The sequence below is a fragment of the Sturnus vulgaris genome, chromosome 1 (genome assembly GCF_052056855.1).
Source record: "Sturnus vulgaris isolate bStuVul1 chromosome 1, bStuVul1.hap1, whole genome shotgun sequence".
In the NCBI taxonomy this organism is placed as follows: Eukaryota; Metazoa; Chordata; class Aves; order Passeriformes; family Sturnidae; genus Sturnus; species Sturnus vulgaris.
In genome coordinates, this window is record NC_142243.1 from 106723524 (window position 1) to 106748043 (window position 24520).

The 24520-nt window shown below is 39.7% G+C and overlaps 1 protein-coding gene across 2 annotated transcripts in view; it reads right to left on the minus strand.

Moving 5' to 3' along the window:
• Positions 1–24520, minus strand: part of ARHGAP28 (Rho GTPase activating protein 28) — a 73197-nt gene that overhangs the window by 12707 nt on the left and 35970 nt on the right. For both annotated transcript variants that reach the window (XM_014871234.2, XM_014871233.2), the window contains exons 2-8: positions 19836–20032; positions 15145–15362; positions 9538–9625; positions 7469–7626; positions 3883–4048; positions 3684–3775; positions 2276–2353 (exon numbers count right to left, since the gene is read on the minus strand). In XM_014871234.2, coding sequence (XP_014726720.2) covers positions 2276–2353; positions 3684–3775; positions 3883–4048; positions 7469–7626; positions 9538–9625; positions 15145–15362; positions 19836–20032 — 997 coding nt within the window. The remainder of the gene's footprint in view (positions 1–2275; positions 2354–3683; positions 3776–3882; positions 4049–7468; positions 7627–9537; positions 9626–15144; positions 15363–19835; positions 20033–24520) is intronic.

Sequence of the window (24520 nt, forward strand, 5' to 3'; positions counted from 1 at the left end):
GCTTTTTATGAGACCATTTATGACAAAATATATCTGTAGCAAATATTTGGTTTCAGATCACGATTTTGTCAGATGTACTTTAATATTATGAAAAAAGTTCAGTCCATTCAGGCAGAAAAGCTTTTAAAAATGAATTCTGTTTGCCACGTCTCACATGAATGGAAGGAAATTACATATCAAGTACAGTCACACATAATGAAGTAGAATGGTTGCACAAACGGAAGTAGAAAGTCATTCAGGATTTGGCATAAAATGTTACAGTCTCACTTTTACTTGCACATTTTACTGGTTTTAATCTGGGCTATCTCAGCTTCCTCTGTATTCACATCCTTTGCACATAATCAATACAAACACTTAGATTGAATTCTCTACTGTAACTGACTGGAAATGTGGAACAGAAATCCTCACCTCATCAAAAGCACAAGAGGACCAAATTCTACTCCACATTTTTCTGCTGAGAAATAGAATGCAAGATTTTGGAAACACAAACATTTTTTGTATATGTACTCATATATATACACTTATATATATCTCTTCACACAGGTAAGCATATGTTTTATACACTCAATTCCTTCCCTCCCCTGCCTCGTATACATGTATCTATGTATGCATCTAATACGTTTAAAATATGTGCTGCAATCTTATTAAACATGATTAATCCTTCACTGGACTATCATACAGTTTTGGTTCACTGGAGCTTTTGTTACAGACAAAAACTTGTATTAATTTCTTCTATTCTTTGTTTTATAGAAGAGTAACCTTTAATCATTTCCACATGCCTTTTCTTTCTCCAAACGAGACTGAAATAAAGTTGGAATGCCCTCAAGTCCTAATGTCATAATAATGTATGAAGGCTTTTGAAGGATGAAATCTGGATCTGCTTTGAAAAAATCTCTTGCTCGTTGGTTTGTTGGGCAGACTCAAATGAAACCAAAACTCAAATAATTTAAAACTTTCATATGGGCAGTTTAACTTACCACATAGTATAGAGGAGTTGCATATGAAGTCATATCTCATAGCAGCTCCCAGGACACAGGTTGTGAAAAAGAAGTGAACAAGACACAGTACAGTGTATGCAAAGAATATGGAAATAATTGAATTAGAGCACAGCCCTGCTGTGTAATCTCTATGGAAAGGCTAGAAAATTTTGAGATTGTGTGAAATAACATTCAAGCATTTGTATGAAAAAGATGAGGAAGCTGAAAAGTACAGAGCAAGTTAGGAGCTCCCTTCTGCAAGATGTGGCACTTTTCAAGGCTCTGGGTACTTTCAGCAATGCACAGAGTCAAAGGAGCTGGGATGATGCTGCCTCTCTTTGGTGTGTTTCATGTAATGCTGCTTTTTCTTATTCAGCCATTTCTTTATGATCCCCAGCTCAGTATTTAGCAATCCCCAACATTTGTGTGGTTGACACAATGTTGAGACTTCCTACCTCAGAGCACAAAGTAGTACTCAGAACACTACTCAGAACACTAACTTCCTTGAGGATGAAAAAGGGGGAGTTGGATGCTCCCTCAATGCTGTAAGGTGCTGCTTAAATCAGATAAAAAAAAAAAAAGCCCAAGGAAAAAAAAAGCAAAAATCTGGGAAAGAGATAGACCCTACTAAGCCCAGGAAAAAACCCAACCAAACAAAAAACTGCCTTGTTTTTCTAATCTGCCTCCTCCAGCTCCTGAAATGAAGTTGGTCTGGAGAAACAATTGCAAATATTACTGGCCCACAGTGCCAGGTTATTGGGTGCCAATTATACTGTGCTCATAGCCCACAAATAGCCTGTGAAAATGCAGTACTTCAGGCTGCCAGCAGTGAACAGAGGCCAAATTTCTCTCACTTGGATCATGAAATTGCAAGATCACAGGCGATAAATGAAAAATAAAATGACACAGAGGTTAAAATGACATAGAATAAGATCTTTATCTGATGTTCACTCAGTTTAGGAACTCTGCATTTCTGAAATAAATTAAAACAGAGATAAGATCACAGCAATTTTGGGTGACAGAGATAAACTGAAAGGATGTCTCAAAGTTTTGTGGAGAAAAATCGCATTCAGCATCAAGGCTGTGCTTTATATAGAACATTAACAAAAGCAAAGTAATAGACCAAATGGTCTGTGATTTATTGGTTCCCAGGAACTAGTATGACCTTTCACTGGCAGGAGTAGGAATGCTGAGCTACACAGATCAGTATTTATGTGCAGTCTGAATTTGTGTGTATGCTGTATTATTTTACATAGAGTCTGTGGTCCAGAAGACAGAAAACTGGCTTGAGTGTATACCTTGACTCTGGAGGCAGATCCAGGAACCCGTAGAATTCCTTCTGTTTCCAAACCTGTTTCCTCAAGCTTGAGTAGCAGCTAAAAGAAGAGAGAAAAAAAATCCAGGAAAATATTCAGAAGCACTTAAGAATACTCCTGACTTTGTTTTCAATCTAGGTATCCTTGAAACTAATCTGAAAAAGATACATTTCTATGGAATCAGCTAATGAAATCCAGCCAGCTCATGTAAATTAATCTGCCTAATTTTTCTCAATAGTCCTGATCTTGAAGTAAGAAGTATGCAGAGCATAGAAAACTGCTAATGCAATAGGTCCCTCTGTCCTTGACTTGAGAGTTGGCACAGCTATAGAACAATTGACACATAAATGTATTAATGAAACAGCAGATATACTCTAACACAATGGTGTTTTGAAGGAAAAATAACCTCTGAGAAATGTTTAAGTGTGCCCCAAGGAACACAATGGAAAAGTGTATAGATAACATAGGTTTTTTGGAACTGGTAACTCAGATGAGAAAATGATCTCAGGATATTTTATTTTGAAATTTCTGTGAACAGAGAACTAAAATTTCCACCCCAATTGGATATTAAAAAAAAAAAAGAAGATAAAAAATGTTTTGATGTTACATAATTTTGAACATTGAGGAAAAAAATAATTTCCCAGCATTTAATCATACAGGTCTGGATTTTCACCACCAGATCTGCTTCCTGCCCTAATTCTTGTAATTTCCTATGTTATCTTGATAGGGAAGCAGTGGAGCTAATTGCAAAGTCATGTAAACGTTCAAGTTGTGTCAGTCTTTCCCCTGATGCTTCCCAACACTTCTTCTTTTATCAGGATTTACAGGGAAATCTGTTGGCATTTCAGATCTGTGTAAATCTGTGCAATTGCACATGTACTTGTGTCTGTGTACCTGCCTCCAGGACATCCCCAGGATATCCCTGTCTGGCCAAATGTCTCATTTAAATACCCTTGTCTTGTCATACACACCTCAATGAGAAGACGCCACTTCTATTCTGGAAACAGTAGCTAAGTAATACCTATGGTCTGAATTAATATGAAATTAAAACTCCTGAGACAACTCATCTCTGCCACTTCTGCATACACATAATATTTTAATGAAAAAGAGAAACAGAAAGACATTTTTTTCCTGAGGTTTCCTGTGTAGTATCACATAATTACAAAAATCAAAAAAGGGTCCTCATCACAGATAAAAAACTAAAAAAGGAGCAGATTTTCTCTCCTTGTCATGAAGTTTTCAAACCATAATATTCAGTCAGACAGTCTGTAGACACCTGCCAGTCTGTAACACTGCCAGAAACTTCTCTTATCTGATGACTCTTTTAGAGTGTCGATGCAAATGGTGGAAAAGCAAATCCTAGTGGCCAAGCAAGCCAAGTGATACTCACTTTTTGAAAGATCAGGGGCACTTTTACTCCAGGAACCTTCTTTTGATCATTCTCCAGCAGTACGGTGAGAGGGACCCCAAAAAGACCATTCTCTTAAAAACAATAATAACAACAAAATGTGAAAACGAGGAAACACAGCCTCTTCTTTCAGAGCTGATGGGGCTGAGGGTGACAGCACAGGGGATGCCACACACGGTACCTCGTCCCCGCACCCTGTCCACACGGTTCCTCTTCAGCTCCACGCCCAGCGCGTCGTAGAAGGCCGTGAGCTCGATCAGGGAGAGGTAGCGGATCTTCTTCATGTCCTCGGGAGAGAGGTCCCCAACCTCTGTCAGGCCAAAACGGCTCTTCCGAACTATGAATTTCTGCAGCAGAGATGGGGCGCGTCTTTATTTGCACAGAAGTTACAGGAAGTGAATTTTTGTTTTAAAAGCGATGAGCGTATGTGATTGTTTGGGGGGATGGATAACAACAGACACACTGCAACCCTGCACATTGGCCTGGTATGGTCACATAGCTTGCATCCACCTGAACATAAAATCGAGCATTTTGCTCACCATGCACCCTTGCAGTTTGACTGGGAAGGGATGCTGGAGCATCCCACTGCCTATACTTCAGCTGGGACAAATGAGATATGTTCTTCTTTAAAAGTTTTGCCCAGTTTCAGCAGGATGCAGTATTTTGCTCTGCTTCTGCCTTCCCCAAAACATCTTTGAATGCTGTTGAAGTGGCTGACACAGTTAATCACGGATATGTTTCTATATCAATTTTGTGTGTATAATGAATCCATGCCTGCTTTTCATAATGCTATTCATTTATGAGGTCTTAGAGGGGAGCTCAAACTAAAGATCTGAGGAAAAGCCCAGAAGCAAAATTGATTAATCCAGAAGCCAACCTGCCAACTTAGTGGTATTTTTTTATTACTCAAGAAAGCTTAGAAGCTTAGGACTCGCAGAAGCTAACAAATAATTTATTCAAGTAGACTTGAACTAAATGAGACAGAGTCATTTCGGAGCATGTGAAGATGTCGACGTATTTTAGAAACTGCAGTGTCATGGACCAGAGCCAGGAATGTCACGTCATGACACATGCATTTATAAAAATGCCAAAAAGAACAAACGCCCATCAGTTTCTGACATAACTGTTAGACATAATATAAAACAACGAAGTCATACAAAAAAACATGCCTTTCAAAGAAGTGTGGATCTTTGGCACTGTATGTCTATTTTTAATTTATTGTAACTTAAACCAGGAATTGTTAGTCAGAGGCATAAATAAATAGTACTACAAACCATCTCCTTCCTTTAGGGAACTGAGTGAAAACCCAGCCTCTAGTAATGTTTTGCTTCTGGAGATTTCAGCTCAGTCCTTCTTTTTTTTTTTAAAACAAATTTGGACTCAAAAGGTTTAATCCATCTTTAAATTAAGCCAGTCAAACTGATTAAGAAAAAGGTGAACAAGAAAAAATCCCACTAAACCAAATCAAAGCAAAAATTAAACTTAGACCAGATTTCAAAAAGAAGAGAGTACAAAGGACAACTAGATTATGCAGTTTAGGACTTCATCAATTACATTGTGTATGGTCTTTCAATGAGGGTTAACAATACGAAACATAAAATACTAAAGAATATCTACACATTTTGGATCTAGTGATGCAAAAAGGGCAAAAGCAGTAAAAACGTAATAAATTACCTTGAAAAAAAAGAAAAAAACCCAGACTGTATTTTCTGAGGGGAAAGAGAAAAGAATTCTAAGTACTGCAAAACTGATTAAAAAGGGTAGTACAAAGATTTTCCACAGTGTCAGTTTGACTCCTAAGGGTCACTATGATGTGATGCTGTGGTTAATACAAACTTTGGGGCTGGCTGTCTTTCTCTGTCTCGTGTCACAATTTTCCAGGGTTTTTTCCTTACAGTGGTGTAATATGCAGGTTTGAAGGAGTCTGTGTTATCCCGAAATTAGATTACTAATGTTTTGGCTAAGGATCGTGTCTGATATTTTGTGGTGTTGCTTCTATGTGGAGCTGGGCAGTGTACTCAGATTTGTAGTTCTGTAATAGCTTCGACTAAGTCACATGGATCATGGTCCCACACTGGAGAAATCACATGTACTTTGGGGAAATCCCTATGCTCCTGGGGATGTTGAGTTGACTCTTGTAGGAGTCAGGGGACTCTCTGCTGCAGGGAACATGGTATTTTATGATATATAATATCACTCTGTGCAGCTGTGTACACATCATCAGTGAAGTTGGCTATGTTGTCAGACCTGCCCTGGAGAAAGTGTGATGTTGCACAGCCTCCAGTGCAGCCCCATTGTGCCATTGTGGGGAAGGAGGGACAGTCCTGAATGTCAGTGACTGGCTGCTCAGTGTAACAGAGCGAGAGGTGACTTCTCCACTGAGGCCCATTATGGTCTGATTCATCATGGGAAAAAACTAAATACTATGAGAGGCAGCAGATGAAGTAAGGGACAGGCCAACATCAACAGCTAAGATTGTTGGCTTTATTCAGAAATGCTCTGCAATGACCTGGCACGTTTCTTGTGTGGTCTTCTGACCTGACAAAATTATGTCCTGCATGCAGAGCAGTTCAACTCCAGCACAATACCAGCATTTTCTAAAGCTTATCAATTATGAATCCACAGATCCATGATATTCAATATGGCATCTTCTCTTCCCTCTTTGTCATCAGTTTCCCTGCTCCATCAACTGGGAATTGTCTGTGCTGTTGCAGAGAACAATTTGTGAGTGTGCATGTGTTGTAGTAAAGGCCAAAATCATGAGTGCAGAGATACCCTTACTCTCCACAGGACATCAAGTTATCCCCTCAAAAAAAATCCCTAAACAACCAAAGACACACACACACGAAAAAAAAAGCACAGGGATTTCACATAAGGTATGTAATCTATTTGGTGTCTTATCATTGGACATAGAAGCTTACTTCAGCATCTCAGCTTCTTCTTCCTTGATGGAATCTGAGATGGACAACTGACCAATTCTCAGATAATTCAATGTCTGTATGGATTGTAACAATTTCTGATTTGTTTGGGACCTCAGGATATCATAACATTCAGGAAATTTTCCCAAGTACTTTACAGCTATTTCACACATGTCACTAATGAGGTGGTATTCGAAGCACTAAATTAATGCTCCAGTTTTCAGTGATGGAAGCTGTAGGGCTGATATAAATAGAAAATTCATTTCCATGACTTAATGAAATAATTCCAGATAATAACACAACTGTATGTCTGGTTGGATGATATGGCAAACTTTTACTGAACAATTAATGTAGTATTTCCTATAGTGTGATTGCACTCAATACTGACTGGAAACAGCCAGTACTGATGCAGGACTAAGGTTTGCTTTCCTCCCTTCATCTGCAAAGCAATTTTAAATCCATATGTTAACAAAGGCAGATAATCTGTAGGGGGGAAATGCAGGAAAGTAGACCAGCAACAAAAATGACTGTTAGTTTTAATGACAATAAGCAGTTTTTATTTCTGTGTGAAAAAATTGTGGATTATACAGTATTTGTGGACTGAGCTACACACACTCATCTGGGTGCACGTGTTCATGATGGGTACAAGTAAAAACCTGGCTTGGTTATGCATATTAACTCTGGGAATCAATCACAGGCAGTGGGCAGGCACACTGAGAAGTCTCTACAAAGCAGTCACTGCAAAGGCCAGATCGTGTATCTTAACAGTTTCCAGTGTCCTGGGGATATAAAGCAGGAAATTGCCGTGGTAAAGAAAACAAAAAAGAAATACACGGAGAAGAAACTTACTGGCAAAGCCGAGTCTTCCTTTTTGAACCTCTGGTTTTTTGGCCACTCTTGGGTTTTTGGAAGGACTGTAATGGATTCTGAGAAAGAGACATCATAGGAAAGCTCTTCTGTTATGGATGGGCTGCCTTTATCTATTCCACAGTCTAGACAGCTCTTAGCTGAAAATAAGGGAAATTATATATGAATGATGGATTGCGTTTAGTACAGAGACATTAAAAAATTGAACCAAGATGACAAAATTCTTGAGAAAGTCATAAAGGAAGTGCTTCAAAGAGGAATTTCAGTGCAAACCACAGCATGTTCCTGTTTTGTCTTGAGGAAATAACCCCTTAGAAATAAAATTCCTATTTTTGTTTTAGATTATTTAACTTGTTGGCTTCTGTGAGAAAGATAGTCAAGCTGGAACTTCCTGCTTATGAGGAATTACCAAGTTTTTTTACTCCATCCTTCTCTTCCCAGGCCAGCAAACTGTGGTGGCACTTGTCAAATGAACAATTAAAAATAAAAGGTCTTGACAGAAAAATGTTGTTGACATAGTTTCTCAGCTTACTGATGACTTATTTACAATCCCAAGACACTGTGCATATATTTTATACGGTCACATACACATATTTTTCATTGTTGATAATTTAGGTGTATAGCACCATAACAGGACAGGATGTACAATATTCCAGTTTAAAAAACACTATATCTACTGGAATTTCTAGTAGATATTGTGAAATGACTTATTGCTCTTCTCTAAAATTTAATCATCTCCTTAAATTATTGGATGTCACAGGAAAACTTTTGAATCAGTACAATCAAGTCCAGAAATACACTATTGTCATGGAGGCCAAAGTGTTATAACATAAATGAGTTCCAGAGTTGCCAACTTTTCTGATAAATCTCTAGTACCTCAGGTCAATTTTTAGTTTTCCTGTAAAGTTCAGCTTCTAAACCCAGCTGGGATGGAATCATAAATTTAATTGAAAGGGAAGCAAAATTTCAGCCCCCAGGACTACAGAGAAGAATTTACTAACATGACGCAAGTATTCAAAAAGCCAATGCAATCAGAAAGTGAATTAAACAACATCACATGTCATATAAACTTGTGCATGCCTCATGTTTTCTGAATGATTGCATTTACAGTTACAGGGACTTTTTGCAACACCACTTATTTTACAAGTCTGATATGGAAAAAGTTAAGTGTATTATTAAGTGGCTTCTGGTTTCTCAACTGTGGCTTTAGTTGCTTAATGCCCAAGCCATTTAAGATGTTTTCCATCTCTCTTTCCATCCTTGCAACTGGGGCCACAGACTGCTCATGGTTCTCCTGGGCATTTGGTTCCCCATCTGTCTCAGTGAAACTGCTTGCAGTGCAGAAGTATCAGCAGAGCAGCTTCTGCCCCCAAGGAAAATGTCTGTGGCACTGTATACAGAGGTAAACATCCAAGGGACTAGTTTAGAAATTTGGGTATTAGTATCCCTTTAGTTAAGTCCTGAACAAGGGTGATGGGAAGAGCTTTCAAACTAAGAGATTCTCGTGGAAGGCTGCTGTCAATTATCCAGAAACTGAGTAGAGAAGTGCTATTACTTTCATTAGCACTGCCAATCACTGTGAGGGCAAAGCATTTAAGAGATAATACCATTCATAGATCAGAATAACAGGGCAGAACTAGGAAAACTATAAATTTTTAATTCTACAATTTCTGCAGTACTGGAGAAGAAATGTGGAAAAGAGGAAATATGCCTCTTTGATTTGCGACAAGAAAATACACTGATGATATATCGGGCAAATTCTGCATGATATTGCTTACAGATTATTTTTACATTCCCAGCCTTGAAATTTCAATCAGCATTTTTTTAGATGCTGATGCCTCAAGGGCAGCAGTCTGTGTCTGTTCAATGTTGGTCTTTAATGGGAAACTTTGGTTCCTGCATGACAATAAGCTGACAATGATTTTAAAGAAATATATGCAGCACTGCCCCAGCGTGAAAGAGGGGTCTAACCTCTCAACCACAAAAGGGTCTTTCTATCTGTCATTTTATTAAGAGGAAGTTGAACACTGGTTACATGTTGTCATACTCACAGCTAACTGATTTCCAAACTGGCTTCTGCCCAGGAAGCTGGATACCATTAGGAGATACTGGTGACACTGGAACTGTCTCAAATGTGGGCTGATAGGCAAGGAAAAATGATCAGACTGCAGTGAATGCAAAGATCTACGGACAGAAACTGCTACAGTTCAAGCAACAGTGCATCATTCTCAGCTTACACTCTCTTGACAAGATAAAACAACCTGTTGTGATTCTTCAGAGTACATTTTTCATAGCCAAGCCTGAGAATCAATCTTCCCCACACTGCACAGATTTGGACTGTCTGGAGGTCAGTAATATTGCAGCTTGCTGTACATAATGAGCCCTGTCCTATAAAATGACTGAAATTAGCTTAGTAAATTGCTGTAAAGAATAAGGCTAACTGAAAGGTCCTCCTCAAATTGTAATTCATCCTGGCTTTAATAATTTTGGCCACAAATCTTTTTGAAGACTCTCTCCGGCACGTGTTGAGTACCTGCTATTCCTAGGGACCTGTCAAAAATCAGTCAGTCTGCTACCTCTTGTGATTTGGGCACCAAGAAGTTATTACAGTATGGATGTCCCTCCCATAGGTTATACACTAATACTTTTATCAGTGAACTTCAAAAAACAATTTGAGGGAACAAAGAAACATTTTCTATATTAAAATGAATTTCTTTCTTCTCCAGAAATCATTCTGCACTGCAGAGAAATGGCTTGGCAGCCCAGGGGGTGACATTCAAGCAGTGTCACCTCTTCTTAGCAGGGGAATTTTGGCCTTGTCCTCAGCAGTTTTGTAAAAAGACAGAAAGAGTGTTCGCGTTCATGGGCAACAGTGGCTCAACTATTTGCTCTCGAGCTAAAAAAAAAACCAAACAAAAACAAGGTCAGGAATTATCAAAGTCCTCTGAAGGTTACTCAGTGAAAATAACTACAATGTTCCAAACCCATTTTATATTTTTCTCCACTGTTATTTGGATCCTTATGGGAGCCCCTGAAGCCCCCAGCCTTTCTCAAACCTGCAGTTTCACACAGCCCAGGCCTGATGGATCAGACCCAGTTTTCCAGCTGAACCTGCAGCTGTAGGCCCCCACGAGCCCTTAATACCAGCTCTTTAAATTTCTCTTTAAATTGCTAAGTCGGCTGTTTATCAACAAGTAGCAACGCCTCAGGGCAGAAATTCTGTTTCCCCCAGTTGTAGTCAATGTGTGGGAGAAACGTTCAGGCTGTTAAAAAATGTCAGATATTTAAAAGACAGGCAGCTCTTCCAATTGGAAGCCTGAAAATAACATTGCAGTTGTTTTATTCAATCTTATCCTCTGAGCTATTCGGGTAACAAAGTCAAATGTAATATGAATAAAATCTCTCCTGAGAGAATCCATTCAATGGCTGGTGAACTTGATAGCAAACAGACTGTAGGGACCATTGATTTTTTTAAAAAAGATAACTGGATACTTTTATGAGAAAATCCCACAACATTTACACAAAAAAGCTTCAGGACATAAAAAAGCACTATAAATTTTAGGTGGGAGTATAGAAGTGGAGAAGATGGCTAACTTGCCTCAGCAATTTGGGAAAATCTACATAAAAGTAGTTATGCTTCTGCTTAAGATCCAGATGGAGAAATTAATGGTAAATATTAGCAACTGGCTTACCTACTTTCAGTGCTCAAAATGTCTGACCCTGTGAACAATATTCAGAACAGATTTACAGTCAGTCAAGTTTATGAAGAAAAAAACTGCTTCCAGCCTTGTTACATGGGTGAAATGAGTCGTGAAGCACCTGCAGCAACCTGGCTCTGATAAGCAGGGCCGAGCTGGCAGACACAGATATGGAAGATGGAGTGGACAGCACACCTCTGCCTGGCACCCAGCAGGGCTGGCAGCAGGCTGCCCTAGCCTGGGGAATTGAATAATGTGAACTGTGCACAATAACCGGGGTACCTGAAAATATCCTATTCTCAGTCCCATTTCCCAGCCTCCACAGTGAAGTGTTTAATGAATCCAAATCTACGTCTCTTTTGTGAAAATGTCTTCCTTCCCCCCGACCTTTACTTTTTTAATGTTAGGAAGTCTGGGAATAAAACCTTTTTAATGCATGAATTTAAAGATCCAGATTATTTCTATAGTGTAAAAGAAAATTAAATAACTTTTGAACACTTTCCCTCAATGAATGTGAAAGACCAAGAGTCAAATTATGTCCTTAAATAAACTGGGACAGTTTTATTCATTTGCCTGGGGCTCCAAAGGTGAGGTTTCCCATATCCTGATTTCTGACTGAAAGTGATTAATTAGGTACACTAAAAATTAGCTCACTGTTTACTGCCACAAATACACAGGAATTTCCAATGGGAAGATGAAATCAGAAGAGCAGGGAGAGGATGGAGATGAGGTAGATAGACAATGCTTTAGTAGCTACTCTCATTGTAGAAGATGTAAAACCAAATCGTTGGAGCACCATAGAGACCAAATTTTATTTCCAGCCCTGCAGCTAAAAGAAATAAAGGAAAAGGAGGATAAACGTATAGCTCTGGCCAGGAAACAGTTTGCCCATGCTTTGAATATATTCATATTTCCAAGCACTGCCATCACAAACACCTTTTCACGCAAATAGCTTTGGGTTAGTTAGTGATTCTTCTTTAACTAGGACATGATTTTGTTATGCATTCCTGAAGTAAAATGCTTGTAAAACTCTTCAGGAGTTTTAGTTAATTGCAATGTACTGTGTTAGGCTGCTAATGAGCACAGTGCTTCACTTCCTCTCTCCACCAACAGAATCAATGTATGTGTGTCTCCCATTTGTATTACACTGTTGATTTTTCTAAGCTCTGAGCACTAGCAGAGCCGACAGCTTCTGATGGAAGCAGCAGGGTACCAGCAGTAAGGAAAATCAGGCCACTGTGATTTCTAAACCGTCCAATTTAAAACTCAGTAGTGTGGCTGTGAGTTGAGTCTGCTGGCTGTAGACCTGTCTGAAGCAGAGCAAAAGCACCTCAGCTGGGACAGGCTGCTCTACTTGCCAAGGCGTGGCTCTTGTAAGAGTAATGTACCAACAGGGGTAGTATTTTGCTCCTAGTGATCATGGCACCTTTCCAGGACAGGCAACAGAAAAAAAACACAAAAACCCACAAAGTTACCAAACAAGAAGAGGAATAGCTGGATTTCCTTTTTTATTTCAGTCCATTTTGTCTGTTGAGGGGACACTCCTGCCATGAGGGCATTGACCTCAAGGCAAGATGACTGAAAAAGCACCCTTTGTCCTGTGTTGACCCATGCAGAGCCTGGCCACTAGGCAGTAGTAGCAAAACATCTAGCAGGCAGGGTTTTTCTCAGAACAGAGAGAAAAAAAAACTAGGGCAAATCTATCTTTTTCTTCCACCACTCCAGATGACAACTAATTTATGCCTCTTTAGTGGTCCCCTAAATCTCATCTCAGGTGACCCTAGTGAGCTAATCACCTTTTCTCTCATCATTAGCCAAAGAAGAGAGTAATCCGTCCTGTGACCCATCCCTCTAGGCTCTTGTGATTCTTAGGTTGTTGGGAGAAGGGTGTAAATCCATTCTCCTAATGGGGAGGATTACAGAGTGATGTGCAACAATTAGAGCTGGTTTGCTATTTGCAGCATGTTTAGTTTACTTCTTCCCTTCTCGACTAAAAGGCAGGATGGGAAAGCAAAACTGCGTGTCATTTCAAGCAATCTCGTCCCCAGCCTCTCTTCCCCAGCTGTGATGAAAAGATTTGCCCCTCCCCACCTCCTGCCACTCTTTTCTTTTGGCTGGGTTGGTTTTAATGCACTTCTCTTCCCTAAACTGATTAATCACAAAGACTCACTGGCAGCTGTAGGGCCATGCCCAGAGAGGCATTAAAGCTCCAGGGACTGCTGATACCCCCTTAAAAAGACTATTTGGGAAACTCTTAGGTCAGGGACACAAGCCCTTCTGAAGTGTGTTTATCCCTAAAGGGCTGATAATTAGGACAAAGTTTCTAAATCCCATAACAAGCAGCAGAGATAGGAGCACAGGTGAACAGGATAATTACAGTGTTAGGGCCTTGCAGGCTTTTAGAAATACAATGTTTCACAGTCTGTTGGACGGAGGTGGTGGTGTGCTCTGCACTTGTGTTTGGGCATCTGGGTATAACATCGAGGTCAGCACCTGCAGAACTGCATATTTTTGTGGGAAGAAGAATTAGAAGATTTAATTACTTATTTGATCTTATCTTTTAGACTATCACAATGCAGAACTAGTAAGCAAATTGAATTTTGGAGGAGGTAAAACATTGATTCGAAGGGCAGTTGCTCTGAACATCCAAATTCCTTTTGCAAGTGAGAAAATTTATCAAGTAAGAAGGGGAAAATAAGCAGTCAAAAATAAATCAATAATGAGCCCATCTGAGAGGGGATGTACAATGCTTATTTGGCTGACTGAAATTTATTAGGAAACTTAAGCTTTTGTAAAAAAAATTAAACACCTTATGGTTTACAGATACTTGAATCAGGAGAAGTGAGCTAATCTAATCAGAAGTACCATCAACTTTTTAATGTTTGTGCAAACATGCCTGGTATCTCTCATGGAAGAAAGTCTGCCCACAGGAAACTACTGGATGCTTCTAGATGTATTTGTGGGATATGCACAAGTGGTTCAAAAGAATCCAGATATTTAATTTAGAAACAAATAGGTTAACTATTTGGACAGTATATCTTTGTAATTTTAATGTAACTATGCAGCTACAATTTTGTTCCTTTTTTTTTTTTTTTAATAATCCAGGTTATCAAGGCCTTGGGGAGATGGTAGAACAAACAGGAAAGGACAAAGCAATGCCATAATGAAAAATAGTTTCTTGGGGTTTTATAATGGCAGTAATTTTAATATTAATTTCAAAAGTGAGCTTGTGATCTTATTGGTGACTTCCATTTAAGATATCCTGAGTGATAAACGTAAAATCACGAGTGTTGCTTTGAACAGTGGACTAAGCTCACACAGCTGACAGCGTTCACAAGAATCAAAGCATGCCCTGACAGGAACCCGTGCGTTCAGAGCTATCCTCAGGGAAAAGTGGATGAAACCTCCAGAGGTACTGCTGATTTCTGAAGCCATGAAGCAAATGAACAGTTAATAGGTTTTCATTTGCTGTGTAAGTGAAATGTAACTGCCAGTGTACAAGTTACAATCATGCTGGCAGGTGTTTAATTGCTTATGCATGTTTGAACCCCAGTTGCTTCATTAGACAAGTTTTACTTCACCACTGAGACTGATGAGTAAATAGCAAGTGTCCCCAGAAGCCATCAAAAATTTGAATAGCTGCCAGGAGTAACCCACCAATTTCCAAAATATAAGGGAGCAAATGCTAGTCCTGACAGGAGGCTGTGGGAGGAAGGCTGGCAACAGATACAACTTTATGTTACAGGTTAGTTACAGAACTGTGTACCATTGTGTTTGGTTTCTTCCTTTCCTCTCAAATGTACTGTACACTGCATTAAAAATCTGGTCTTAGGATCAGAAACTGCTAGTGGCTGTCTGTGCATTGTCAGCAGGAAAGGGTTCCTGTCTGGCAGAAACTTTGGTGAGCTACTTGCAAATTGCATAAAGATTAAGATCAAAGGCATGCACGGGGATACTTACAGAAGAGTCACTGGTGCCAAAGATGTCTCGCACATCCCGGACTGTGTGCTTGTTCTTCTTCCTCAGGGTCTGAGTGTAGGTGTTGTACCTCTTCTGTACAGCAGCAGCTTGAGTTCTGGTCAGAGTGGACAGCAGGGCTTGGCCATCCTCCTCCTCAGCTCCTGAGATCAACGTAGATAAACCTACATCTTGCAGCCATTCTGCCTCCAGTTCCCCTTCTGTGAAGGAAGAGAGTGTGTTAATAAGCCTGCCAAGAAGGAAGGGAGAGGGGGCTGAAGGAAAAGAGTTGGCATGATGGACTGCTGCCACAGTCTTTACCTTGAGAATACTCTAATTCCAACCTTTCTTAGGCCACAAGTGCAAGTTCAATTAGTTTTGTAAACATATTGTCAACTTTCAATTCGTCAGTGTCTGCACAAGTGAGGCTTATGAGGAGAACAGAAGAGGCATTTCATCAGCATGTGTATGTGAAGAAGGCAGCAGTGTAACCAGCCTAACAAAGCAAGGTCCCTAAAAATTAACCACTAATTCAAAAGCATAAATCCCCTCAGTTACCATTTATGCCACGCTCACCATTTGTAGCATGGTGTACTGGAGAAAGCCATTTGGCTGATGGAAATAAAATCAGTATTCCAATTCAAATAAACAGAAATACTGGAGGTGTGTATACAACAGAATAATGTATTTGCACACTAATGATGCAATTTCAGACTCCAGAGGGTTGGCTGGGAGACAGCCACTGAAGAAGCCAGACTGAGAGAAGGGTGATGTCCACCTAGTCCAATTGCTTGTTTTGAACAATATGATTCAGACCAGAGCTGCTCACTAAAGAACAAGGGTGAGATAGGGCTAGGTGTCTAAGAGGGAAAGAAGGTGCAGAAATAGCCATCCTTGCATGCTAGGTATCATCCTGACTTCTAATTTTAAAAGACTTGCTAGCACTGTACACTCCAGTGTTTTTTGGTATCTCAGTTAGTGACTACGACCTTCTTTAATCTGTTCAATACGTGCTTCCCAACCGGTTCAATACTGCAATTGGTTCCATAGTGAGGTTATGCATTGTGGGAAGAATTCTTTTCTATCCTGGCTCTACTGGACATGGTGGAAACTTCTGGCATCTTTTCACAGAGCCACACCCGCAGTCCCCTAACTACCAAAACCTGCCCATGTGAAGACAATATAGGTTTTCAGCTTGCTACCTGTTACCTGAAATGAATATGCCCTGTCATTATCTAACTGTGAGAAGGTCCCAATCTACCTTCTTTGAATCATTCAGTAATTTTAAATATTGCTGTCATTGCTTCTTGATTTGTCTTATTTTTAAAATAAGCAAAGTCTTTTAAAATCTCTCTTCACGTAGGAGACTTTGAGGTCCTTAATTTCAGTTTTGTGAGCAATCCTAGCTCAGCAGTAAGCTGCTTGACACAAGACAGTAATTTCATTCTGGCCCTGACTGAAGAAGAGGTATTACAAATAAACATGTCAAACAGGAAATGGATTAATTTGCAGAATGTTTTATAAAACAACTTGTCAATGCACTTATTGTTCTTGTCCCAGAGCCAGTCTTAATGACAGGTTGGTATTTCCACTCTCCCTTTATTGCCTCTTCTTGACATCAGAATGCAGGCTGATTGATGGACACCAGTTTGCTTCGCTTTGGCAGTTAGATACACAAAAGAGAAAATTACAGGACTGGGCTGTAGGGACAAGCAAAAGCATCTTATGCATGTGCCATCACTGACTTCATTGTTAACTGCCCTGCCTCTTCACAAAGCACTACAAAAATAGCTGCTTCTAAACCCCTTGCTCTGTGTTAGCCAGGGGTATGACCAGCCCTGTATCCCATGAAATAGCTTGTCTCTGCTCTTATCCTTTCTGTATCCACAGACAGGATGACAGACTGTTCCTTTTCTTTGTCTGTAAGCTTTGAATCAGTGGTTCTTCTGCCATTTTCACTTTTTTTTCTAAGGTCTCTTTCTTGTGAGCTGCAGTTGGAGCCACATCTGTCCATGTTTCAGCTTTTAAATTATATTAATTTTGGCTTTTGTCCTGACATATTCTTTCCAAGAATTGAGCTTGTAATCAAACCTGCTATGAAAAATAGCATGGCAGACATTAAATTCTGCCTGCTTACTAGTCACCCTGTGACTTGTTTTCTCTGGCTTTTCCCTTTTCCTGTTCCAACCACACACAAACAATAGACTAAGAAATAACAGCACCAATCAGAGAAGTAAAACTATTAAAGAGAAGAAATTTACACATTAAAAAATGCTCAAAAATTTATGACATGTTGGTATTAAATTAAGGTTAACCCCCACACCCCCGGATGTTGTTTTAGAAAGCATTATTTTTATAGTGGTAGCTACTCATCCAGCAGGGTCTTGATACTGTATTTGATTCTACTCCACGAGAAGACAGATAATTTTGAAAGGGTGATTCTCTTTTTCTCATAGAGTTTCCTAGGAAAGAGGCATGTCTTGCTTTGATATAACCTTAAATAACTCACAGCATTCAAGCCTTGTAACAAAAGTTGTAAAGCAATTCTTCACAGCATGGGCATCTTAAATACACCATGACTTTCTCCTCCCCTACATTTTATCCCTTGTGTCACTTGTCATGATCTTCTGTTCTTTTCTGACTATATTTGCTAGCATCAACAGAATAAGTGTGCTGTTGTCTGCCCTTTGCACATGATGTCTGGGAAATCACATTGAGGTTTTGACAGTCGTGCCTGCCTGGCTTCTATCACCCTTTGGCCTCCTTCTTAAGGATCTTCATCTCCTCCTCTCAAAGACATCTCAAAAGGGTGATGAATATTTGCTTTTATTTTGCCCTGAGGGTTTCCACATTGATTTTTTAGAGTTTTGATCATTGGCGAGGAGTATTATCCTATTAGGACCTTAATAGAACTCACTATTATTTCCAAGATTTATAATCCCAGACTGAATATATTCCTGATGTTAATAACCAGGACAAACACTGCCTGATTGTGTGGGGGTGTATGCAATACATATATATGTGTTTAAGACAACAATATGAAGGTAAATGAAGTGTGGAGATGTACTGCATTTTGACTTGCAGTCTCATTTTTAATTCAGGGCAGAGGGCAAAAAATCAATGTGATGTAATGAGGTGTATTCAGACAAAGGGTAACACGGGACTGCAGCAGAGTTCGGGCGGTTGAGAAGATTTAGTTCAGCAGTGATGAAACTGATGGGAAAGTTTCTGGAAAATAAGCTCCTGTATTGCCTTGTCCTACTAAGTTATCCAGCTTGGCAGCTCAGAGATTTGTGTTATTCCCCTGACTGCCAGACAAGTCAGGGACACCTGTTAGTTCAGTGCTGGCAATTGCATGGAGGAGCCACCGAGACTCACAATCTCTTTATGGAGTCTCCAAGCTAAAGAGTATGATCAGACAGGAGTTTTCCCAAGAAGGAGCAGAAGAGTGCAGTTTGGATTTAAGCTGACTGACCATAACTTTCACAGCAGACCAAGATTTCTGGTGAACTGGTCTTCTCCCTTTGCTTCCAGGAGAGCCCAGCTGGAAACTAGTGAATGGGAAATGTTTTCCATGGAAATAGTACATGGCTGGAGCTAGATACCTCTGCATGGGTTACTGGTTGTGCATTTGATTACTCAATAAAGTAGTACTTTCCACCATTCTTCCTGGTAGCAGAATTAATGACATCCCTTTGCACGTCAAGGTAGAAAAAATATATCATCACTTGTGTTAATAATTGTATGCAAAGAACACGACATCGTTTCAAAATCTATCCCTACATCAGTAGTTATCAGAGCAGTGGCCAGGAGCCACTGAAGGGTTGCAGCAGTTATCAGCAGGTCACGACCTCAGAAGAAATTTGGTTTCATTGTATAGTAACACCAGGTATTTTGTGTTACACAATATAATGCATTTGTGACTGGGGTCCAAACTGGGAAAAAAAAGAGAAACGCTGTTCTTGATGTTATCAAATCATCTAACACAAAGCTGCATTGCAGCAAGCTAGCACATATTGCATGCTTTTCCAAATACAGTACCTAACAAGAGAGAGGAAAACATTAAGGTAACAGAATGAGGCAATAATTCCTTCAGGATACATTGTGTAAGTGATGAATTAATTTGGTCAAGTGGGGAGTCTGAACAATGTAGGCATCCCTACATTCAGACTTATCTCTAAACTCCCCTTGAATGATATCTTAATTGGGCAATCTCAGAGAACCAGGCAGATATCAAATTCCTGGTAGCAGAAAATGACATCTAACCAAAAACTGCTTCAAGACTTGAATAGTTTCTGAATCCTATCCTACTAAAAGCCAGAAAGTTTAAAAAAGTTGATTTTCCCAGCATACTAAATTCAAATTTTGCTACTTTAAATATTTTGATTTAGTCTATTTAATGCTGGAAACTTAGATTTCATTGAGGGCCATTCTTTTCTGAATTACACTGTATCTGTTCTCCTGAAGCACAAATAAAAGCAATGCAACGAAACTAACTTAGAAGTTAATGACTGGTTCCAGTGCATAAACCAGACCATTATTGTTTCTTGTCAGTGATTGGCTGTGATGCTCAGATAGACCCAGCCTAGTACTTCTGCTCAGACTGAGTAACACGAGGAAGGAGATCAGGGCATGACCCTTTAGAGAGGAGGCAAAGCCAGGGTATGAGGAATAAGTGGTGTTCATGTGCTCACCATCAGCAGGTTTGAACTCCAAGAGCATTGCTTCTTCAGATCCATCTTCTCTGCTCTCCTTGATGCTCTCTACTTCACACCAGAAGTCCTCCATGGAAGTGCTGTCCATGGAGGCCTGCGAGTTGGAGCGACTGAAGGCAGGAGGTACTGACTCGTTGGAAAGCATCCTGTTAATTCTTCGACGAGAGAGAGACTTTCTGAAAAGAGAAAGCAATGCAAATAAAATCATCTTTCTATCATGCTAACTTGTGCCATGCAAATGGAGCAGGCAACCAGTGTGTGACCTGTGAATGTACCAGAAAAGTAGGGAACAAGATTTCAGAGGCCAAGTACACTGTTCTGATAATTGTTGTGATCTCTGTTGTTCCAACAATTACAGCTGGACATGTATTTTGCATCTAATAATTTATCTCTTTAATGTCCTTCAGTATTTCATACTCTAGAGGGAACTCAGGAAATGCCATTTCTATTTCCATTCCTGGTATCCATCTAAAGAGACACTGGAAAACTATTTTCACTTCTTTTTGCCTCAGTTTCTCTTTCTATCCCTTCCTGTTTTGCTTACTGGCTGAAATGCTTCCCTGAAAACTTCTCTGGAGAAAAATAATGAGATTCAGGAACCCTGAAATATCTTACAAACTCATTTTCACTCCAAAAAAGAATTAAAAACTTGAAAGATTTTAATTTGGAAAAATAATTACTTTTTATTTGAAAATCCATTAAAAAAGATTTTTTTAAAAGTTAAAATAATTTTAAACAAAATTTGACCTTGAATTAAAATAGTATGTTCTAGATCAAACAAAGGTTTTGATCACAGGTTTAAAAAAATTATGATTCACTAAAAAACAAGTTTCAAGTTAAGATTCAATACAAGGATTGAATTAAAACAAAGTTTGTTTGCTTATTCTTTTGTTCTTGTCTTTTCCCCGTCTCAGTACTTGCAGCCGAAGAGAGTTATAACACATTCAAAATCTCACATCTACCACAAAAATCATCTGACTTTGCTCTTTTGCATTATTATGGCTGTAATATTGTAAACAGCTTTTGTATCTATAACTGCAGTAGATACGGTAATCAGTAGTAATAACCACAACAGTATTTGTACAAAGGAGTTAGGAGGTAACACGATTTTGGCAGAGAGTTAGACCATAGGAATTAATGGAAAATTCTGACATAAGGTTTTCTGACCTTCGCTTATCTGAATTAATTCAAATGCAGTTTCCCTTTCTCTTCCTTTTCGGTATAGCATGATCCTGCAAACATGCCTTTGTTTAAAACCACAGGCATCACTTTTACTCCACTAAAAAAAGGTATTTCCTTTTCAGCGTTTCCCTCCCTATCAAAATTTTCCTAATGGATGCATAAACAATGTATTATTTCATAAAGCTGACTGAGCATGCTTCTCCCTCCTTGTGCTGCTGCTTCATCCTTCCCTGCCAGTGAAGGGCTGGATGCTTCCCTGGGGCTTGCAGAGCCTCCTCACTTTATCTGGGCAGGTCCTTCTGGGCTAGGTCTGAGCCCCAGGCTGGGGAGCTGTGGTGGAAACAACAGAGCACAACAAATCCAGCTTTGGACATGATCAGGCTTCATGAAAGGCAAAGTTCAGGCCTTTTTGAACACTCATAGGTATAATATGGATGACTCATCTGCCAAATCAGCCCCTCTGCTCTTGGAAGAAAAACTGGGAAGCAAAACTTTCTAATGAGTGACAACATTGCAGCAGGAGAGAACGTGCTATGCGGTGGTGGAGACATTCTCTGGGAAAAGTGCTGTCTTCAGAGTTTCTCTCCACTTCTCCCCTCATAAACAGATTGTTTTCTTTAAAACACAGTGCTGAAACTGTTATTGTTTTAATTAGAGCAAGCCACAGTCACCAAATGCGAGAGGAATTTGTGACACAAGTGTGGTTAAAATGCTTTCCTTGTAGCTCTCCCTCTGGGGAGATGTGAGTTTCAGTCGGCTTTTGCTCCCAAAGCCTCACATGGCTGAGGAGCTGATAAATTATAATCTCTGGCTGATAAATTATAATCTCTGGAATTATGCATCGGGGCATGTCGGCCTCTGGGGGTTTTGTATGGATTTCCCTTTCTTTTATGGATTCATCTATGTCTCTTCCTCAAATTAGCAAGTAAGAGAAATGCAAGGATCACTGGACTTAATATGATGAGTTAATACTGTACCAAGCATCCCCAAGGAGAGGTTTTAACAAGCAGTAGCAGAACGCCTGAGAAGCAGCCAGAAAACCCCATCTCTTCAGCTGGCATGGGGCAAACAGCACCCACCAAGCAATTGCTTGTTGCTGTGGAAACCTGAGCTCTCTTGTTTAAAAGGTGATAGTGAACACAAATAAGGGAAAAGGCAAAACTCTAATGATGTTTGGGGGCCCCGTTCACTGGATATTGTGCAAACAGAGGAGATGCCAAGGCCTGCTGTCTGTCCTCCTGCCACAGCTTTTCCTTCACCAGCCTCCTCTTCAGCTTGGGGGGTGAGACCCTGCTCACTGAGAAATTCATGTTCCTGCTTCATATAGACCTTTGTGAAAAGTAAGTCCCTAAACATGAACAGCCCAGAGCTCCCGAGCCAGCAATTGCAGGAAAGAATGCTCTCACCATTCTGGAATTAAACACGAGCTGGGACGAGAAGAGGGCATCCCTGATAGCATCACTGGCTCCCATCATTTAGTCATGGTCAGGGAATTTAAACATTTCCTGCCCTCCCAGTGTGAATCTTGACCACGACTTTTGTGCTCTTCAGGCGCCACACCACACTGATCTTTGGGCTTCAACCTCATCAGCACTTCAACTGGCTCAGACCAAGGCTTTTTATTTCACCATATTAGGAAGAAAGAGGATTGGTAGGTTGCTGCTTATTTTGTAATACTACCATACCAAAAAGCTAAATGCAAAATAGACCACGCAGAACAGGAACAACTGCTGTGGCAACCAGCTTTGCCTAAATATGTCTAAGGTTCCAGTGTAATTAATGTGCATTTACAACAATATTACAAGTATTGAGCTTATTTGGAAAATCAGCTGAACAAAGTCTCCTGAGAACTTCATATTTGAGGCTTCTTATCTCAACCCAAATTAAATCAAGCTGTGTAAAATTCCTGTAACAAGAAAGGTTAGGCAGAGGTCCTTTATCCTTATTGGTAAACATCTGAAGCTTGCTTCCAGGTGGTCTGGTACAAATCTTCTCCAATTATTCTGAGTCTGCCTATTAAAAGCTCATGTGTTTGAAAGACTTCCAGCTGCTGTTTTGACCCATATACCTGTGACTTTTGTCCTGGAGGAAGTGGTCTTGCCTTTATGTGATAATGGCAGTTGTCTCCCATTTCCTCCAGCCAAAGCTGCTCAAAACAGTTTCAGGAAAAAAAACCCTACTGAGGAAGCAAAGCATATTCTCCACTGCTTTTAATTAATTCTTGAAGGACACTGTAAGAGCACTGACTCAGCAATCTGCCTGTCTGTCTCAGAAATAGCTTAAGAAGCCCAGGTTGCCTGTTACCTGGGAACTCTTGCAACAGAAAACCTCTGTTCCCGACACCTTTTTCACCCTCAAGCTGTCCTTTTTTCTTGGTCTTTTTTTCTCACTGTCTGAAGAGAAGTTTAGAACAATAAAAAGTTTTCACTAGGCTGATTCTGCTGTTCCTACAGAAAAGTTGTAAACCAGTCCTGTTAAGTAAGCAGTGATCACAAAGTTCATAGTAAGTTTATTTTGTTCCCTCACTACACACATGGGTAGTAGTAAGCTAATCTGAAATGCTGATTAAATTGAACACAGAAGGGATCTCAGATTCTGGCTTCCTCGATGGAAAATGTTGAGAGAGGAGTATGAACCTGAAAGCACTGAGAAAAAATTATAGCAACTCCACTGGATGAGCTGAAATGTTTTTCAGGATGGAATTAAATAAAAATGAAAAGCTACATAAAACACTGAGAAAGGAAAGAAAAAGAAGGAAAAAGTATATAAGAACTAATGTTATCAGAGAACTTGTCTATTATTGGATATTCACAGGAGAAAGAGTTAAAGAGTGTCAGGAAGGAGAAATATGATATCATTTATAAAGCTTTCTGTGGAAAGACTATTGCAGGGAAGGAGGGTATTTCCATGGGGCACTAGAAAGCTGATTCAACTGTGTTTGACTTTGGTTTTGGCCGGGTGTATGTTTATAATGCTGATTAAATGCAACAGCTGAACAGGCCTCTTGACCCTATATTTTATCTTCCATATGTACTGCAGCAGTGTGCTGTTCAGGACCTGATACCACCTATTGATTTCAGGACAGCCAAGCCAGATTCAATAAACTGTTCTTACCCTATCCTCAAAGTAAAGGTTTGTTAAGCCACATAAAGAGCTGGCTCAGTGACACTTAATGATTGCTCAAAGACTCAGTAATGATAAAGCCAGGCTTGTATTTTGAGTTTAATTAAGAATGGATGGTAAAGAATCCATAAAACAAACGGGAGCAATAGAGCCATCTTGTAGTTAAAAACAGCATTTAATCGTTGATTACACAGAGAGAAAGGACATCTTATTCTTGTGGGCTGTTATCCTTCATTTCATTTGATGGGTCCTGAACCTGCTTGACCACAATTAGTCACATTTATAAGAATGGGAAAGGTGAAGGAAGCAAATTGTCCTGGTCATTGTAGGATAATGATCCACCTTTTCACACTGCAATC